The sequence below is a fragment of the Aquarana catesbeiana genome, linkage group LG02 (genome assembly GCF_042186555.1).
Source record: "Aquarana catesbeiana isolate 2022-GZ linkage group LG02, ASM4218655v1, whole genome shotgun sequence".
Taxonomy (NCBI): Eukaryota; Metazoa; Chordata; class Amphibia; order Anura; family Ranidae; genus Aquarana; species Aquarana catesbeiana.
This window is the reverse complement of record NC_133325.1, coordinates 676,409,420-676,430,261: the sequence shown is the minus strand read 5'-3', so window position 1 is coordinate 676,430,261 and position 20,842 is coordinate 676,409,420. Positions and strand designations below refer to the sequence as shown.

Here is a 20,842-nt window from a genome sequence, read left to right as displayed (position 1 = left end):
TTTTTCTATAATGTGAAAGATAATGTTTTTACGCCCAGTAAATTGATACCTAACATGTCATGCATTAAAATTGCACACGCTCGTGGAATAGCGACAAACTTTGGTTCTTAAAAATCTCCATAGGCGATGCTTTAAAAATTTCTACAGGTTACCACAGGAGTGCTAGAATTATTGCTCTTGCTCAATCGATCGCGGTGATACCTCATATGTGAGGTTTGAACACCGTTTACATATGTGGGTGCGACTTGCATATGCTTTGCTTCTGTACGCGAGCTCAGAGGGACAGGGCACTTTAATATTTTTTTTTTTCTTATTTATTTTACTTTCATTTTTATTTTTAAACTGTCCCTTCAAAAAAATATTTTTAATCACTTTTATTCCTATTACAAGGCATGTAAACATGCCTTGTAATAGAAATAAGCAGGACAGGGCCTCTTTATTGTGAGATCTGGGGTTAAAAAGACCTTAGATCTCACATTTACACTTAAAAGCAATAAAAAACAAATTAGATTTTTCTTTTTTTTAAGAAAAAAAATGGGCCCTCTAAGGCCAGAGGGTGAAAGTGACATTTGACGTCACTCCGATCCTCCAAGGGCATAGAGTCGAGAGGATCGGATAGTTTCTGCTGCTACCGACGGCTCCAGTAAGCAGCAGAAACGATCAGTAAACGGCGGGAGGGGTCACCTTTCCCGCCTCCCATAAAAGTGATCCCGTGGCGAATCCGCCGATGGGACCACTTTTATGAAAAAGCAGACCGCCCGCTATTTAAAAATATACCGGGGTTATGGCAGCTATCTGCTGCCATAACCCCGGTATTTAACGTCAAAGTAGCAACGTGTATCCACGGTGGGCAGTCCGTAAGTGGAAGAATTCCTCTGGCATTTTTTATATAGTTAGATTGGTCCAGCTTGGACCTGTTTGGACCAATCTAACTATGTATATACATACTTACAAGATCCCTCTAGAAGCTGGAAATCACTGTTACATCAGTGAACTCCATCAGTTTCTGGGTCCCATGCCAAGAGGCTGCCCTGCTGCATTTTGAACACAGAAGGTCAGATGCCCAGCAAGGGCACCAGTTAGACAATGCTTTGCAATTTCTCAATGAATGCAAAATGTTCTCTGACTGGACGAGGTGGAGAGGTGGGACGGTGACATCACACACTGCACCTCATCCAATCAGAAAATGCTAAATAAAAGTAAAATAATGCAATATACTGTACATTTCAGGTGTACACACTAGCTGTATTTATTATTTTTTTCATATTTTTTTTTTTACATTACTAACGGAACTGGGATGATTATATTGGCCCGGAGTTATGCTTTAATGCACGATTTATATACAGATTCTTTTACTGTTCAAGGTTCTAGTTCTTGCCTGTGTTGTTCTCACTCCTACCTGCATTTTTTCCAGCATCTCAAAGAATTCTGCTGACTGTAAAAGAAAGAAAAAATAGGATAAGAACGTGTATTTATCAAGCTGAAGATGTAGAACTGTTCGGGTATATCATCTAAGCATACCTTATCAATGAGCATATGAGAACTTTTACAACACAATGGGGGTTATTTACTAAAGGAAAATCCACTTTGCACTGCAAGTGCACTTGAAAGTGCACTGAAAGTAAAGTCGCTGTAGATCCGAGGGGGACATGCAAGGAAAATGAAAAACAGCATTTTAGCTTGCACATAGTTGGATGATAAAATCAGCAGAGCTTCCCCTCATTTCAGATCTAAGCCTTAGATTTACAGCGACTGCACTTCCATGTGCACTTGCAGTGCAAAGTGGATTTGCCTTTTCGTAAATAACCCCCATTGTTTCCATATCACAATAAAAAAAAAAATATATATATATATATATATATATATATATATATATATATACTGTATATACACAAAATATTTCTTGTAAGGTCATACATAACTCATGTTCGCTTCAAATACCCAAAAATGTACACAGAAAGTTAGACAAATAGGAATTTTCCTTGCACATGATTGGATGATGAAAGTGAACACTGCCTAACTAAGCTACATGAATGAGGTGAACTTCAATAATCCAATTATGTGCAAGGAAAAAATGCCATTTTTTTTCTCATGATTTGATATTCTTTACACAGTGAGCTTTCCTCGCATTTATTAAGCTAAGGGAACATTCCCTTGCAAAGTGGACAGTCTATTTGCCTTTAGTAAGTCAACACCATTAAGTCAAATTACATTAATGACATATTATAGCATGGCAACAACAGCAAAAAAACTAAATTATTTTGAAATTATGGTTATACTGTATATGACTTCATTGATTAAAAGGAGTTTTTCACTTTAGTCCAAAAATGTACTATTGAAGTTCCTACATAATGGCAATTTCTGATGTGCTCTCTTTCCATACAACTCACAGAAAAAGAACCCTCGGTCCACAACTCTACTGTAGCTTGTCAATATATCAACTAACAATGGATAATAAAGATCATTGTTTACCAGCAATTCTACAATTTAAACCAAATGTGGCTTATTGTGAAAAACAAATCTGTAGGAAGTTATTTTTACATCTTACTTGTCATAAGTGTTCAGCAAAATAAAATGTAGCCTGTCTACTAGAACAGTATACTGTATGCTCAATATGCAAAAAAAAAAAAAAACCTAGAAGGTTTTAAATAGTTTCTGAGCAGCCATATGCTGCTATAGTCAAATCACAGCATTTCTTATTATATGCATACATGACTGCGATAATCATGGTTTCCTCTGTGTCAGATAATGGGTGTGATTGTTAAGTCCAAATTACATAACAGAGATAGATACTGTATATAGTTAGACAGATATTGTACTAACAACGTTCATTTTCTTAATGGTATCTCCATTTTTCTGAAGCTGCAGGATCTAGGTTGTCTAATTATGACTAAACAATAGTGCAATAGTCTCTAGAACAGGGGTCTCAAACTGGCAGCCCTCCAGCTGTTGTGAAACTACAAGTCCCATGAGGCATTGCAAGGCTGACAGTTACAAGTATGACTTCCAAAGGCAGAGGCATGATGGGACTTGTAGTTTCACAACAGCTGGAGGGCCGCCAGTTTGAGACCCCTGCTCTAGAAAGACCCACTGCTCTAAGTAATTTACACAAACCTGTTCAGCCATAGCCATTCCCCTTGTCTTCAATAGATGTCTGTGTGAGGACACTTGTAATGAGGGATGTTTCCGTTACTCAGCTATGCCGACACAGACCACTGCAGTGTGAGGGCAGCGAGAAGCATTTTCACTGAGAGAAACAGGAAGTTTAAAGCAGTCCAAGCAAAAATTAGTCATAAATCATGCTATGAAGGGCTGCAGGTGTATGAAGAGCTATAAATGTGTAAATCAGGTTTAATTTGTGTATATAACAACTAGAATAACTGGGAAAAAAGTATAACTGAGAATGACCATAAAGCACTCAATATACTTTAGTGTGCATCTAAAACCAACTTAAAAGAGAAGTATGAGATTTTGTTTTTTGCTTTTAAAGGAGAAGTACAGCCAAAACTTGTTTAGCTGTACTCCTGATGTGGCTCACAGGACTGCAGTTCGTTCTTCACTCCCATGACCCTTTTCAGCTTTCAGCGGGCTGAAGTCCACTGTCGGCTGACATCACAGAGCTGGTCCTGTCTGGGAAAAGATCATGACCAGAAGATTGGGATACACCCAAGAGCCTGGACTGGCACCTGGCTCAGCCTCTCAGAGAGCCACTGAGTCAAGCTCCTATCCCCTCCACAGCCCAGCTCTCCAGAACAGAACTCTCCAGAACAGCGGTAACTGACAGTCACCAGCTCTCTCAGAGCATTGAGAACTGGGCTATCAATGGTCTTTGATTGCTCAGTTATCAGTCTTAGATACCCTGTGGTGCCTTCTGGCTTCTTCAGGGGTGCCTTTGCAAAATGCCTAAAAATTGCCCCAAATTGCCCAAAAATTGTCAACAAGTCAACAAGTGGATCAAACCTATCTTTTTGTTACACAAACCACAGGTTTTTGTTGTGCATCATTACAATTTTGAGCACTGTCAAGTCCAGCCGCTGGCATCCTAACAAGTGATGATGTAATTGAATGATAAGAGAAAGTCGGGTGCCTGCATCTTTGTTTGCCTCTCTCCACCAGCACTGGGGTCACTTTAGCTGCGTGAGGGAGAAGAGGAATGCCGGAATACTAGTCAGTACCAGTGTGCAAAGGTATGTTTGTTTTGTAAAAAGAATTCACCTCTAATGTTGGATGTCCTACATGTGTGGCTGTTGCTCCGTTATATAAATCTATTTGTTTAGTTCTTTACATTTAAGAATGGGGTGCCTTGAGATTGTGTGGATATTTAAAGGATACCTTGACTGAAAAAGGTTGGGAAAAACTGAATAGGTCGCATTGATGCTGCATCTGTCCCCCGCTGTCTCCAAGGCTGAGAACCAAGTGATCAACATGGCTGATCACTCAGTTCTCCCCACCACCCTGAGCAAAGAGCAGCTCACTGAGAGGCTGAGCCAGGTGCCAGTCCAGGTTCCTGGGTGGATCCTGACTAAATGATTGCAATCTTTTCCAAGCCTCGACCTGCTCTGTGATGTCAGCTGATAGCTGGTTTTAGCCTACTGTTGGCTGAAAATGGGTCACAAGAGTGCAGAACAAACTGCACTCCTGTGATGCATAGGGGAAGAACAGACAAACGAGCTTTGCCTGTACTTTTCCTTAAGAGCCAGTACACATAAGGCCTCATTTACATGGTCATCCTTAAGTGTGGGTGATTTTACAGAATGCAAAGGTGTTCCTTCACCCACATAAACCTGCACCCATAGAGATGTCAAATTGGTAGCAGCAGCTGTGTCCATGCAGCTGCTGCATCTGAATGACATGATTTGGACTGCCTGCATATGTATGCAAAGAACAATCATGCATCCATGGCCCTCACACAGGTGTAAATTTAAAAAATGGGGAGAGAGATCAGCACCAAGAAGAAAACACAACATACAAAAGTACCAACATCCCCATGAATAGTAGATGAGGAATTTGAAGAGAATGGGACTTTAAAGGTACATCATATACAAAGCAAGACGAGTGAATAGTATGATTTGTATGATTCATGAGCTCCCAGGTAGATTCACTTCAATCTACCTGAGAGCTCATGAATCATATGGATGCGGTTTAAGATCTACCTCAGCCATCTTTCCCCTTTGGACATTTGGCTCTATGGTTTTCTGCCACCCTTGTGCACCTTTCTGGCCCTGGCTTCTAGGGGAGACTGGAACAGTCCTAGATTAAGATACCTTGAGTGGACATATCAACGCCTTCCTTGGCTTTCCCGTCCGTATGAGCTCCCAGTATAGATATTATGACACTAATAAAGAAATAGGACTGTGATACTGCTGCGCTTTCATCTTTTTTGTCCAAACACAAAATCATATCCCTCCCTACGGGAAATCTGACATTTTGTGGACTGGTTTTGGATGCAGGCATTGGGCCGTTTGGGATTTTCCCAACGGTGCTCACTCCAGGACTCATTATTGAGGTTGTGCACAGTTTGCTGTTTTTTACATTCATTAATTGAATACCTTCGTCCTTTTCCTAATGAAGCCGTTTCGGCGAAACATGTTGAAATTCCAGGACGTAGTAACAATGTATATGTGACTTTAGTTCTCTCATTTGGTCAGGGTTAGGTTAGGTGTGCATACCCAGGACTATGACTGTAACTGTAGCCATATTTTTATTGTGTGTTTTCTAAATAAATAATTTATATTTTTATACTATTCACTCATCTTGCTTTGTATATGATGTACCTTTAACGTCCCATTCTCTTCAAATTCCTCAGGTGTAAATTTAAGTTTGCCCATGTTAAAGAGGCCTAAGTTTTGAGCTGGTATACGCAAAGTTTATCACAACAAAAATATAGCTAAAAAGGAAGTAATACTGTAGTTTCAAACATACAGCTAGCGTCCTGACCGTCAGAATCCCAGCAGAACCTTTTGTCCAACATGACAGATAACATAGCAGCAGGCTACACAGGAAAGTAACAGAAATTGTAAATATATCAGTTTCTGTACAGGAGTGGAGACTTTTACTTGCACAACAATAAATGCTGTTAGTATCTAGTGTAAATATTGTCACTTTTTCATCACATGCTTACTAGTCCTTTCTACTAACTGGAGATTAACATGAACATCAGCACAGACAGCTCAAACATCCTATAAGAAAATAAATATTTGCCCAGCACTGATAGATAGAACTAGTCAATTCGGAAAACGTGGCATTAACCTTTAAGTGGAAGCACATGTATTCATAAACACGTTAATTTTTACCTTGTATATTTTGTTGATAACAGATTTCGGAGGCCCGTAAACTGACCGCAGACGGTGTCAGGGCTCAGCAGCAATGATAAACCGTGGTCAGTTTACAGGGGGGAGGGCAGAACCAGGCAGGATCAGCCAGGTATTTCAGGGGATAGAAGGGGCCAAATTACACAGCACAAGCACTTTGCTGTTATTCATGCTTTAAGGGAACAGGATCCCTTTTTTTTTTTTTTTAGGGTAACAAACACTTTAAGCTTTGGCAAAAAAAAAACAAAAAAAATGGAAACTGATTGGTTTCTATGCAGTACTGCTCCAGATTTTGCACTCTTCAGTTTTTGTAAATCAACCCCATTGTGTCCAGGGAAGGTCAGCCACCCCTAGCCACCGGTAACCACTGGATGTGCAGATACATGGAAGACAGGCATAGCTGTGGCTCTTGTTAGCCTTTCATTGCTTTGTACAGGTCGACCGTGGCTGGAACCACCTGTTATTCCAGACAGAAGAATTCAACAGATTCTTGCTGCAAGAACATTCTGCTGGGAAAAACCTACCAATGAAGATAAGGCCTTACACTGCCCCCTGCCCAAGTGTAGTGCACGCTTTCAGCATCTGTGGGTGCCAGGATAATACAACTCTATGGAACATGTGTGGGAGATGCTTCATCACTAGCTGCCAATGTGTCAGATGACATACACATACCTCCCAGCTTTCTGAGATGATAAGAGGGACACCTTTTAGCACATAGGATGTAGGCAAAGGGCACATCGCTTCCACAGCCATGATTACACAGACCACAAAGATCTAAAATCCAAAAATTGATTGGCTAAACAACTCAAGCACTTTTTTTTAACTCTTAGTCCTCATGCACACGGACGTTTTTACAGCTGCTTTTTTGAGCTTTTTTGCAGCTTAAAAAGGCCTGTCTATGTTAGTCTATGGCTTCATGCCCACCTAGGCGTTTTTGAGCTGCAAGTGGCATAGGCGTTTTTAAGCTGTAAAAAAAACCCAGGACCAGTGGGTTCTGAGAGACGTTTTTCAGCTGTAAAAACGCTCTAACGCTGAAAAACGCTCAAAAACGTCATTCACCAACGTTTTTTAGCGTTTTTGATCCATTGAAAAAAAAAAAAAAAAAAAAAATTTGAAAAAAAAAAAAACGCTCAAAAACGCTAACGCGGAAAAACGCTCAAAAAACGCTCAAAAACGCTATTACAAAAACGCTGAAAAAAAGCTGAAAAAAGCTGAAAAAAGTCACTGCTAAAATACTGGCGTTTTCATAACGTTTTTTTAACAGCCTGTGTGCATGAGGGCTAATTGTCATTTATGGCTTTTCAGAATATCAAATGTAGAAATATAATGGTTGGATACAAAAATTAGGGCAGCATAACTCTTTTGGCAGTAAAACAGTACATTTTGAATAGAGATGTACACATCTGATGAAAAAGAGGGACAACTGAGGCTACACAAAGGAAAGAAGAATTTGGTCTCAAAAGAGGGACAATCCCCCCAAATGAGGGACAGTTGGGAGCTATGCATGCAAATAGTATTATCAGTAACTTTATCTCAATTTTGATTGCACAAAAACAGTAGGAAAAAAAACTCAATAGATGTAGCTAGCTTGTGCATTTGTCATTTTTAAATAATTATGATAAAATCCTTATCATTACTTTTCGCTGTTCTTTCTAGCTATCCATATGTAAAGTGAAACCAAGCTATTGACATCTTTTCAATACTGGTATCTAAGAGGACTATTGATGATAAGGATTTCAACAGTCTGGTAAAGAAAGTATAGTAACATACTGGGCGATCTAATGGGACTTTGTAACAGTAAAATGGGTAAAGTGTATTTAACCTCCTAAGCTATGTAGGGTTTTACACCCTTCATTGCCAGGCCATTTTTTGCTATTCGGCACTGCACTACTTTAACTGGCAATTGCATCGTCGTCATACAACACCGTACACAAATTCAATTTATATAATTTATTTTCACACAAATAGGGCTTTCTTTTGTATTTGATAACCACTGGGTTTTTTATTTTTATTATATAAACAAATAAGGCCAACATTTTAAAAAATAAACAATATTATCTGCTGTAAAACATAGTCAATAAATCAATAAAAATAAATAAAACTTCTTCATAAATGTAGGCCAAAATGTATTCTGCTACATGTCTTTGGTAAAAAAAAAAAACAAAAACAAAAAAAACAATAGGTGTATATTAATTGGTTTGTGTGAAAGTTAAAGCGTCTACAAAGAATTTTTATTTATTTTTATACTACTAATAGAGGCGACCAGTGACTTATAGTGATAGTGCTGTGGGCAAACTGACACTAACTGACACTAACTGACACTTTGTAGGAACTGACTAACTGCCACTGACATCTCCAGTGACACCAATACAACTCAGTGCTAATAATATACACTATCATTGCACCATTGACACTGGCTGGGAAGGGGTAAACATCTAGGGGCAATAAAGAGGTTACTTGTGTGCCTAACAATGTGTAATGTGTGTAATATGTTTTGCTTTTTACTACAGATCAATTTGTTACTTTTCCCTGCTTTGCAGGGAAAATAAACTAAGCGATTGTTCCCTCAGTATTCAGCAATGTGTTGAAAGAACTGAGGACAATGTTTGCCATTAACAGTGCAGATAACAGAGGCAAGATCGATAAGTATCTCGATGGTATATTTACCAGGCCAAAGGCTAGCAAACAAAAAAATATTAATTGCTGGGTTTATATTTTAAGAACCCCTGGATTGGATGGTGAAGATCTGTATCTATGCTATCCAACCATTTCTAATTGTGTTTATAATTCCCTTGGTGATACAATTCACATATACAGAAATATATATATATACATATATATATATATATATATATATATATATATATATATATATATATATATATATATATATATATATATATATATATGTGTGTGTGTGTATATGTATATATATATATATATATATATATATATATATATATATATATATATATATACACACTGTATATCCTCTATTGTCAAATGTTCTTCTTTACATAAGCACTGGATCATTAAGGAAGAAACAGCAGTGCACTTAAACACGACAAACTCTTTGCTTTCTTCTTTTCACCATTGATTTGCACAAACACAAAAGAGCCCAATGTCGGGCGCTGAGATGTGGGTGTATGATGGAAAGTAGGAGAATGAGATCTGGACAAAGGAGTGATAGCCAGTGGGAAAACATGTATCTATTCATCTACCATACGAGATGTTTTTTTCTGCAAGACATAATGGTTTCCTACTTAGTGATTAAATGCATATCCCGTGGTTTTGATGGACAAAACATCAAACTGCTGAGCTTTCTAAGTTCGTGGTGGTGGAATTGGTTTATAATTGCTGCAGAAGAAAGGGCACAGCATTAATGTGCTCAGGGAATCGAGCATATTCACATGTGTAGTTCTAAGAAGCGTAGTTGCTAAGGCGATTCATATAACAAACAGGGAAACATGGCTGGAAATGGAAATACAAACAAAGCAACCAACAAATGTGTAATACAATTTGATATTGTGTACACTTTGGGGCAATTTTACAGTATACAGCATTTACTCTGACATTCACCAAACTTTCATTGTAGGTGAATCTTCCTGGTGCATGCGTTTTAAAGCCCAACTCGAATGCGTTTTCCCCGCATCCAATTCGCAATAGCAGGCGATTTTTTGACAGGTCCTCTATGGAGCCGATTCACATATCTCCACTGTGAGTCTGGTGCGATTTGCACAAAAACGCTGTGCGTCTTTTGGTCTGTTTCAGGTCCGAATTCAGCCAAAAATTGGGGCTAAAATCGGATCTGAAACGGTGAACGGGGAAGCACCGGACCCCTGCTGTGTGCGGCTCATATGTGAATCCAAAAAGCCTAAAGAGGAACTAAACCCTCCTATCCTTTACAGATAAGGAAGCTGCTATCTTAGTCTAGGTTTGATCTGCAGTTGTCATGGTGCTGTATGTGGCACCAGTTATTTGATGGCCAGAAAGTATGGTTTGGGAGGGTAAAGCCATTGTGATGGCTATGATTCATGAAATTCCTTGAATTTAACTGTTTTGGGAAACAGTTAGGCTGGGTTCACACTATTGCGAATTGGATGCAGATTTCTTTGGTTTTCCACGTCACAGCCTGCTTCATGACCACACCTCCTATTAGGTAGAGTCAACGTGTCCACAGGTGTGCGGCTGTCGTGACGTCACTGTGTAGTGTGCTATGACATCATCTCACATGGACGCCGTGATGTCACAGAGCATGAACTAGCATTTGGCAGCCATTTTCAAGTGTATTTATGGGCAGATTCCAGTACAGATAAATTGAATATCTCTGATGAGCTGGCTTGACCAGCGAAATCGGTAATCGGTCAGGTTTATCTGTAAGAGCCTCCAAGTCTCCTGCGGGGTACAAATGGGACCAGGACTGATAAGTATATGCCACTAGCACTTTAATATATGTTTAATCCAAGGATGGCTACATGGGTGTTTTCCATTTCATGGCTAACTTGCTTTAGCAAACTGGAAATGCCCACTGTCCTAATCATGGACACTGTGCTATTCATTTGAGACTTGCCCAGGCCTTTGCACACACTGAGGTTGATTTATTAAACTGCAGAGTGCATAATTTGGTGCAGCTGTGCATGGTAGCCAGTCAGCTTCTAACTTCAGCTTGTTTAATTAACCTCCCTAGTGGTAATCCCGATTGTGGCTCGGGGTGAATTTTCATTACCAAAAGCGGTGACCCCGAGCCACACTCGGGATCGCATTGCAGGATCCAAGCAGTTACTTACCTTGCCCCCAGGATCCTGCGATGTCTCCCTGCTCTGTGTGCGAGCCGTGTGCTCCGCTTGATCTATCACTGTGTCGGACTCTGTTCCCTGCAAGCCTCGTGATGTACAGGGACGGAGCCCGGCACCAAATTCAAAAAGTGAAGTGAAAAAAACACAATACATACAGTACACTGTAATCTCACAGATTACATTACTGTACCAAATAATTTCACATCTCTTTTGTCCCTAATGCTTTGTCCAGTGCCCTGCATGCAGTTTTATATTATATATATACTGCTCTTTCTGCCTGGAAACTTGAGATTGTCCATGGCAACCAAAAAGTGTCCCTTTACGTCAAAAGCGGTTTTAGACCAGCTAGAAAACAGCGATAATAAATTAGAATCACTTGCAGAATTGAGCGATAGTGAATAGTGGGGAAATTCGTCATCAAACTACATCAGGAAATTAACGACAGCGACAATTCTGCAAATTTCAGTGTTTCTGATTTGATTACATTATTGAATACATTTTATTATTATTATTATTATATTATTATTTGTTATAATTATTTATAGTTATTTATTATATTATAATTTACGATTTTGTGTTTCAAACTTTATCATACCCAGGATGTCAACTAGACTCTTGTTTGGACAGATTTAAGTGAGTTATTCCTAAAAATTATAGGCCTACAATATAAAACGCCAAAAATCATCCCGCCAGGGAGGTTAAGCTTTGTCAAAAAAACTGGAAGCTGATTGGTTTCTATGTAAAACTGCACCAGATTTTGCACTCTCCAGTTTTAGTAAATCAACCCCATAGTGTATGTGACATCATGAATGCAACATCTTCAGGTCATTCAGTTTGCACAGAGCATTGGCTTTTATTTTCTTTATGGTGTCTGAATGGAGATGCATGGACAGTGATACATCCTTATATTCCACAGTGGGGTTTACCAGCTAGATGGCCTGAAGTAAGGACCTACAAATACATATTGTTGCTGTGCATTGAATCAGTAATCTAAGATAGTTCACCACATTTATGGTCCATGATGCCCAAGTTCATTGAATCCTATAAGTGGCTACAAGGTTTGTTTGTGATCCCTTATTGATCCCTTATTGGGCTGTGTGGCAGGACTTTTGAGTATTTTTCCTGTGGCAAATGTATTAGAGGATCTGTGAATGTATACCACTGTAAGGAAGGGACAGGATATCTCTTCAGTTTTTATGGATCCAACAAGTCATATGTGTGAAGAACAATTTAACTCTATAGTATTTGGATACCTGGGATTCCCTGATGCATTATATTATCTTTAAAGTGGTATTAAAACAATAACCATTAATGTAATATATTGCTGTGGTGACTGCATAAGTTTTTTTTTTCTTTGGCTTTTTACCTCTGTTTTCTTTTTTTTTTTTTTAAATTTATTTTTATTCAAATTTTCCTTTAAGACACAAAGACATAAAGACATATACAAATTGGTTGTCTAGCTTGTACAGGTAATATCGCAAGTACATCAGGAAAAAAAAAAAAAATGAAAGGGAAAGAAAAAGAGAGGAATACATCCATGCAATACAATTTTAACATGTAAGTGAAAAGGGGATTTTTGGAATTTTTGGGCCGCCCCCCCACTGCCCATAAAGGCCTATACCTATTAACTAGGAATTACATTTAATCGTCGATTCTTGGTATCGTAACTGAAGCTAGTCCAACATTAGTAAGCAATGTTCATTTCCTCCAGCCACCCACTCCAAACCTTATTAAATTTCAATTGGCAGCCTCTATTAAGATAGGTATCTTTATATAGTGGAAGATTATCGTTAACCAAACGTTTCCACTGGACATTTGTGGGGGGATAGGGCTTCTTCCATTGAAATGTTATGGTTTTCCTAGCGTAAAATAGAAGCAAGCCAATCATCGTGCGTTTAGCTACAGCAGGAACTAATTTTTTTATAAGGCCCAACATACAAATCTCCATAGACAGTGGTAGATTAGTGGATGCAATTTTATTGATTAGGCCTAGTACCTCCCCCCAGAATTGTTGTATCTTTGGACAATGCCAAAAGATATGGGAAAAATCTCCGGGGGTGTAGCTACATCTCCAACACTTAGGGGAGTGGGCAGGATTTATCAAATGAAGTCTGTGGGGAGTGAAATACGCCCGGTGGACTATTTTAAATTGGACTAACTTGTCACGTATAGAGACTAGCGAACTAAAAGGGAAGTCCCAAACACCATCCCAATCTTCGCCACTCAAAGCTGGAATGTCACGCTGCCAACGGGACAAAAGGCCGTCCAACGGAGGCAAGGACTCATAGATTAAATGCTGATATATGTGAGATATAGGTTTTTTTGTACAACCGGATCTAAGAGTAGTCTCCAGTTTAGACTGTATTAATATACAGGACGAACGTGGGAATTGGGCTTCGAAAGCATGCGAAAGTTGAAGATAACGGAACTGATAGTGCTGCGGAAGATTATACTGGGAGGAAAGCTGACAAAAAGAAAGCAGTGAGGTGCAAGACACCACTTGTGAGATTAATTTTATACCATATCTAGTCCAAATCTGGGGGTCAATAGATTTGTAAAAATGTGGTAAATTGGGGTTTAGCCATAGGGGTGTATTAGGGGAAATTCCCATCTGGCTGTGTTTTTCAATAGCCAAGCCCATTTTCCAGGCCCGCAAAGTAGTAAGCATAGACGGAGTTAATAAGTGTGGGGCACATGGGCCTCTGTAAATTAGGTATTGAAGAGATTCCCAGGAGCCTGCCACGGTGGCCTCCAAAGCGGAGGCCACATTGGTTTTATCAGGATTTAGCCACCAGACCACTGTCACCAGCTGTGTCGCCAAAAAGTACTTATAGCAATCCGGAAAGGCCATACCACCCTGCGATAGTGGCCTCATTAATGTAGTTAACTTATATCTCGGTGGTAAGGAGCCCCAGAGAAACTCTGAAAAGCGTTGGTTTAGTTTAGTAAAGAAGGATTTAGGAATCCACTGCGGGGAATGGCGGAATAAATATATGAATTTGGGGATGACCTTCATTTTAAGCAAGTTGACCCTTCCCCATACCGATAGGGGGAGATTATTCCATGCCTTGAGTTTAGCTTTCATATCCCCCACTACCGGATCCAAGTTTAATTTAAGAAAATCTGAGGCTTGTGCAGAGACACAAACCCCAAGATATTTAAAGGAGTCAACCCACTTTAATGGGCTATCTGGAGAGGATGTCAATTTGGCTGCTTGATCTATTGGAAATAGAGTAGATTTTGGCCAGTTTACCCGGAGGCCCGTTACCATGGAGAAAGTGTTGAGGAGTGACAGAGCACCCTGAAGTGATGGACCCGCGTCCCCCAAAAATAAAACCATGTCGTCAGCATACAGGGCTACCCTCTCCTCCAGCATGCCTATCCTAAGCCCCTTAATATGAGGCGATGTACGGAGAGCCTCTGCAACTGGCTCTATAGCTAGAGCAAATAGAGCCGGAGAAAGAGGGCAGCCCTGTCTAGTTCCCCGAAACAGTTGAAATGGAGTTGAGAGTCTGGAGCCCAAACGAATCGATGAGATGGGACACCTATAGATCACCTGCAACCATGATATAAACCGTAGTGGAAAACCCATTCGACGTAGAGTCTCCCACAAAAAGGGCCACTCCACAGTGTCGAATGCCTTTTCTATATCTAGTAGGGCAATAGCTCTGGTACCGGAGTTATTGTGTTGGGCATGAATATTGGTAAAGAGTCTCCTAAGATTAACGTCGGTTGACCTTTTAGGCATAAATCCTGTTTGATCAGAGTCAATAACCGAAGGTAATAATGGATATAGACGGGTAGCCAGCAGTTTGGTTAAGATTTTCAGGTCATTATTCAATAGGGCTATTGGCCTATATGAGCCACATAGATCTGGGTCCTTAAGGTCCTTATGGATCAAAGTAAGATAGGCCTGGTGCATTGAAAGGGGCAGATCACCCTTGGATAGGCAGAGGGTGTATAATTGGGCCAGGATGGGTGCCAAAAATGCTGCATGTGCCCTATAAAATTCTATAGGAAGACCATCCGGCCCTGGCGCCTTGCCCAAAGGGAAGGACCGTATAATTTTTAAAACCTCTAAGGCCGAAATAAGGCGTACCAACGATTCTCGTTCCTCATTCGACAGCCAGCCAAGTGCTAGTGGATCTAAAAGGTTTTGCAACATCTCTGGCTGGAAGTCGGGGGGAAGAGCAGAGGTATAAAGAGTTTGGTAAAAGGCTTTAAACATTTGTAAGATTTCTACCTGAGAGGTCACCTTATCCCCAGTTGAAGACCGCAGGCCCGAAACCACTGTGGATGGATATTCATGCTGTGCCAACATGGCCAGGAAACGACCATTCTTGTCCCCCTGTTCAAATAGTCGCTGTCTACCTTTATGCATATCCAATCTTGTAACTTCCGTTAAATGTAAATTTAGTGAACTGCGGGCAGCATTTAATGCGTCAAAATGAGCTGCTGTAGGATCTGTACTATAGATTAATGTTTGATCCTCTACCATCTGTTGTAACCTGTAAGTTTCCCGGCCCTGCTGTTTCTTGACACTAGCGATAATAGAGATATATTGCCCTCTTGTATAGGCCTTGAAGGTGTCCCAGACCGTCTGTGGGGTCGAGGAGCCTTCATTAAGTTCCCAAAACTCAACTAGTCTGGGTGGGATAGTGTCAGCCACCTCAGGGTGGGAAATCCACTGTGCCCCCAGCCTCCACAGGGCCGCATCTCGGCGTGCAGGCGAGCGAAGCTCGATTACCAGTGGGCTATGATCGGACAACCCACTGGGTAGGTATTTAGCCCCTATTACATCCGTCAACAGGATTGAATTAGAGAAGGCTAGGTCAATCCGTGAGGCAGTCCTATGTGAGGCCGAAAAGCATGAGTATGCCCTAATAGCCGGGTGTTTCCATCTCCATATCTCCTGTAGCCCCATTGCCTGTGCCCATATAGATAGTTCAGAGCTATAGTTTTTTGATGGGACTGGTCTGTCCAAATCTGGGGAGATAGTAGAGTTGAAATCCCCCATCACCAGCAATTTCGCTGGATAAAAAGGAGCTGCTTTTTCCAAAACCTTATATAATAAATCATGTGTAAAAGGTGGAGGAATATAAACATTTATGATTATATATCGCTGAGACCAGTGTGAAAACACCACCATTGCAAACTTGCCCTGGGGGTCCGTGCACACGTCCTCAATAACACAGGGGAATTTCTTGTGTATTAGGATTGAGACCCCTCTAGCATAAGAGGAGTAAGTCGCATGGATGGCCCTCTGAATCCAGGGTTTTTTTAGAGTTAAAACCTTGCTGCCTGTGAGGTGGGTTTCCTGTAGGAGAATAAAATGTGGAGAGTGGGTTTTTAGATATCTCATCAACAGTGCCCGTTTAAATTTAGAATTAAGACCTCTCACATTCCATGAAAGGACCGAAAAGGTTTCAGCTAAGGAAGTGGCCATATAGGTTTAAGAAGCCATGGCCAAGTAAAATGACTAGGGGAACACCATTTGGGGTAACTCACAAGCAGCAAGATTTTTACAATATACCATGTACCAGCAATGTTAATTTTTAAGGCAATTTTTGAAACAAGCTTATACAAACCATGACAAAGACCAACATAAAACAACAAAAAAATATATATACCCAAGCACGAAGTGCTTATCCGACTAAGTCCCATCTCCTCTCAAAAAACAAAAAAAGGAGGAGGAGAGTTGGGATTAGTTTTCTCCCAAAAAAAAAAAAAAAAAGAACACACACGCAAGCTGCAACTGTATTGCAACTATATTGTAGATATACCCCTAAAAGGGGATATCGCACTACTACTACTATTTGTTCAGGCACCCTATAGCCGAACAAATATATAAAAAAGGAAAAAAGGAAAAACCTATCCAATACCTATCCAAAAAAAAAAAAAAAGGGGACGGGATGGGGAGAAAAGGGCAGGAGGGGGAGGGAAAAAAAAAAAAAAAAAGAAGAGAAAAAAGGAGACAAAAAAGAAAGCAACAGAGAGTAATTGAGGTGGGGTTGGGTTCTAATTATCTAACTCTTGGCTCTTAGTGTAAGAGATATAGTCCAAGTCCAAGTCCAAGTCCAAAGGGCTGAGCATTCCAACTCCAAATAAAGTACATTTATCTAAGCATTCATTAGGAGACCACAGAATAGCAAGAAAATTTTAGACACTATAGGGGTGCACTATAATGGACTATAGTAGTAAGGATGGTACAAAAAAAAAAAAAAAAAAAAACACATGCGTCATCCACGGCCATCTAACCAGGATATAGCGGCCTCCGGATTGGTGAAAAAGAATGTTCGGTCCCCGTCTGCAACTCGAAGCTTGCTGGGATATAATAAGCTAAATTTAAGACCTTTATCCCTTAGGCGTCTTCTGACCTCTGTAAAGGCCCGGCGTCGCTGCTGGACTTCAGGGGAGTAATCAGGAAACAACATGATTTTTGCATTATTAAACCGCAGTTCTTGTTTATCTCTAGCTGCAGCTAATATCTTATCTCTGTCTCTGAAATTCAAAAGTCTCAATAAAAGAGGCCTGGGAGGATTACCAGGGGCTGGAGGGGTTGGTGGAATCCTATGCGCCCTCTCTACCACGAATGTAGGGGGCATAGCAGGTAAGTCCAACAATGATATAAGAAAGGATTCCACAAACTCAGCTGGTTTATTACCTTCTGTTTTTTCCGGTAGGCCTATGATCCTTAGATTGTTTCTCCTCATGCGATTTTCTGTGTCTATCGACTTATCTTGTAGGGCTTTTACCTGCAGCTGCAAAGCGCGAAGGTTCCTGGAGTCTGCACTGGTAACGTCCTCCAGTTGTGAGATCCGACTCTCAGCCTCTACAAAGCGGGATCTAAATTTGTCCATATCATGCCGAATTAAGCTGATATCTGAAGCCAAATGGTCTATTTTAACCATCACCTTTTCATTTCCAGCTTTAATTGCTGCCAGCAGCTCAGCATGGGAGGCCGCGTGAGAGGCTACAGGTGGAGACGGATCAGGGAGCGTCTGCGTGCTAACTGACATGTTTGGTATGGGAAGCCTCGGAGGTAATATCGCGGCGGCGGCAGCAGGCACAACAACAGCAGCAGGCTTAGCAGGCTTAACAGAGCCAAGAGCAGCAGCAGCAGAGGCAGCAGAGGCGGCAGGGGTGGTGGTGGAGACCGCAGGCACTGTGGAGGACCGGAGCCTACCCGGAGATATGGTGGGACCTCGCGGTGCACCGAAAGCCTTTTTCTTTCCCAGGGTGCCTGTATACGAACGGGTCTGGTGAGAATCGGAACTGAGAGTCGCTGGAAGTCAGAGAGTCAGCCCGGCCAATGCCAGAGAAATTTCAGGATGAATGGTTGGAGCGGAGCTCAGCCCGCACACGTCCTCTCACTCACTCACTCTCTCTCACATCCCCACAGTCGACGCCCCTACTACCTCTGTTTTCACCTGGTGATCTGACCAGTAACACACCTCCTGTATTAGTGAGACACACCTCTGGAGAACTGAGCATAGGAGGCACAACAGACAGCATCGTTGTCAGTCTGGGGGGGATTAGTGTTAAATGTATTAGCAGATTTAGAACCACTAACAAATTTCACAAAACACACATACTAACACAATTGCGCAAAATGAACAAACATTTCACACTTTTATAAGCAGTTAAAGCAAAAAAGTTTTCCTTCTGGGATAAAGGCTTTACATAAATATCCACTTGCTGTCTGCGCGTTAGCCAAATGACAGCTACAGCATGGATGGCAAGTTCTGGGAGGCTATCACATGATGGCCTCCCATGATCGTGCCAGCCGCACGCCCACTGCTGATCACAGATTGAGATAAAGAGCCAATCTGCAGCTCAATATCACGTGATCAGATGTGTCCAATCACAGCTGATCACGGATGTAAATAAAAGCTGGTTATCGGCACTCCTTTCCTCATGCTGACAGCATGAGGAGGGGAAAAGAGAGTCAATAACCGGCTTCTCTAAAAGGGACATGTACACTGATAGTCAGGGCATTTGCCCGGTGAGCCAGAGCTGCCAGGCCGCATGTCAAAGGGGCATCTTTAATGCAGGGTGATGTGCTGTGATGGTATGCTGCAAGTGCTGAGCGGTGAGTGGTGGGGCTGGAGCAGTGAAACGGTGAGGCTGAATTGGACTGGAGCAGAAGGAAAGCGGAGCTCTCAGCAGGTGTTCAGTGGACTTTGTGGCTGTGACTGTGAGTGCTGGAGGAGAGTGGGGATTGTGGCTGGAGGAGAGGAGATCACAGCTGGAGGAGAGGAAGTCATGGCTGGAGGAGAGGGGATTGTGGATGGAGGAGAGGAGATTGTGGCTGAAAGAGAGGGGATCACGGATAGAGGACAGGAGATTGTGGCTGGAGGAGAGGGGGGAACGAAACTGCAGAATGAGTTGGGATTGCAGTGGGAGCCTGGTGGACATCTCTCCATTGCACTGACATTGAAGAGGTGGTGGAAAAGGCAGGTGAGTGCAGCAGGAGTTGATTGGATGCAGCAGACAGCTGTAGTGGTCCCACTGGTGCAGAGGGAGCAGTGATCATTGTCACTGTGGGGGTTTGTTGGAGATCATGTTCCCCTGTGCCTTTAAGTTATATAGTAGAGATGTCAGGCCTTAACTCCTGAACTAGCAGTGGGATGTTGGGGTGGAGAGCTAAATTGCATTGGGGGGGGGGCACTGATAAGCGGCACTGATAATGATTATCTGTGTACATGTCCCTTGTCACACTTGCCGGTTACTGCCTCTCCTCTGCTCATGTGGTGATTAGACATAGCTGATCACATGGTAAAGGGCTGCTGTAATTGTCCCTTTACCACGATCTGTGATCAGCTGTGTCTAAGGGACACAGCAATAACAAATTGCCCTGGATGCACGCCTCAGGGGGCACATAGGGGATGTGGTTCCAGAAGGATGTCCTAGTCTGATATAGTTAAAAAAAAAATGGGCTGATCAGTCTAAAATGCCCGGGTCTATTTTTTGTTCCAGTTCGGGCCTGCAGATGACTGATGGTCTGATAACTTGTGTGTGACTAATCAAGAAGAGGCAAAAAGGTACAGAAAGCATAGATCCAGAATATAAATAAAGCAGAAGCAGGCAGATATTTCTCTTCAGGTCCTCAGGTACAACCTTCTCTCCGGCAAGGAGAACAGTGACCAGCACAGTAGTGATGCTACCAAACCTCGCTCCGAATCTGGTGAGACTAGCAGTCACAGGCAGCAATGTCTTGCCCACTGCATTGTTGCGGCTGCAGGTTACAGGAGTGTCTAGGTATACTCACCCACCAGGTAAAGCACTGTATATTTCAGGATGAATTCAACACAAAAGGGAGGTTTAGGGTTCTGCTTAAAGTGACTGTAAAACTATTTATTTTTAATAAAATAATAAACAGGTTTATACTGACCTGCTCTGTGCGATGGTATTCCACAGAGCCACCCCTTATCTCCTCTTCTGGGGTCCACCGCCAACAATCTTGGCTCCTTCTGTGTCTGCCCTCATAGCAAGCCACTTTCTATGGTGGCAGATGCGTGGGTTGGCTCCCTAGTTGGGCCATGTGTATCCATAGATACACACAGTGTGGCTCAGCCCCACCCACCTCTCTTTGCTCACTGGATTTGACTAATGCCAGCAGGAGACACTGACTCCCACTGTTCTCAGCAAAGACTGCGAGACCAAGAAGAGAGGGAGAGAAGACCTGCTGCCGGGCACAGCACTGGATTGATACAGGATTCAGGTAAATGTTGG

At 41.6% G+C, this 20,842-nt stretch overlaps 1 protein-coding gene across 21 annotated transcripts in view; it reads right to left on the bottom strand.

Moving 5' to 3' along the window:
• RAP1GAP2 (RAP1 GTPase activating protein 2) overlaps positions 1-20,842 on the bottom strand; it is a 1,157,030-nt gene that overhangs the window by 196,626 nt on the left and 939,562 nt on the right. For all 21 annotated transcript variants that reach the window (XM_073616723.1, XM_073616725.1, XM_073616724.1 and 18 more), the window contains one exon: positions 1,400-1,435. In XM_073616723.1, coding sequence (XP_073472824.1) covers positions 1,400-1,435 — 36 coding nt within the window. The remainder of the gene's footprint in view (positions 1-1,399; positions 1,436-20,842) is intronic.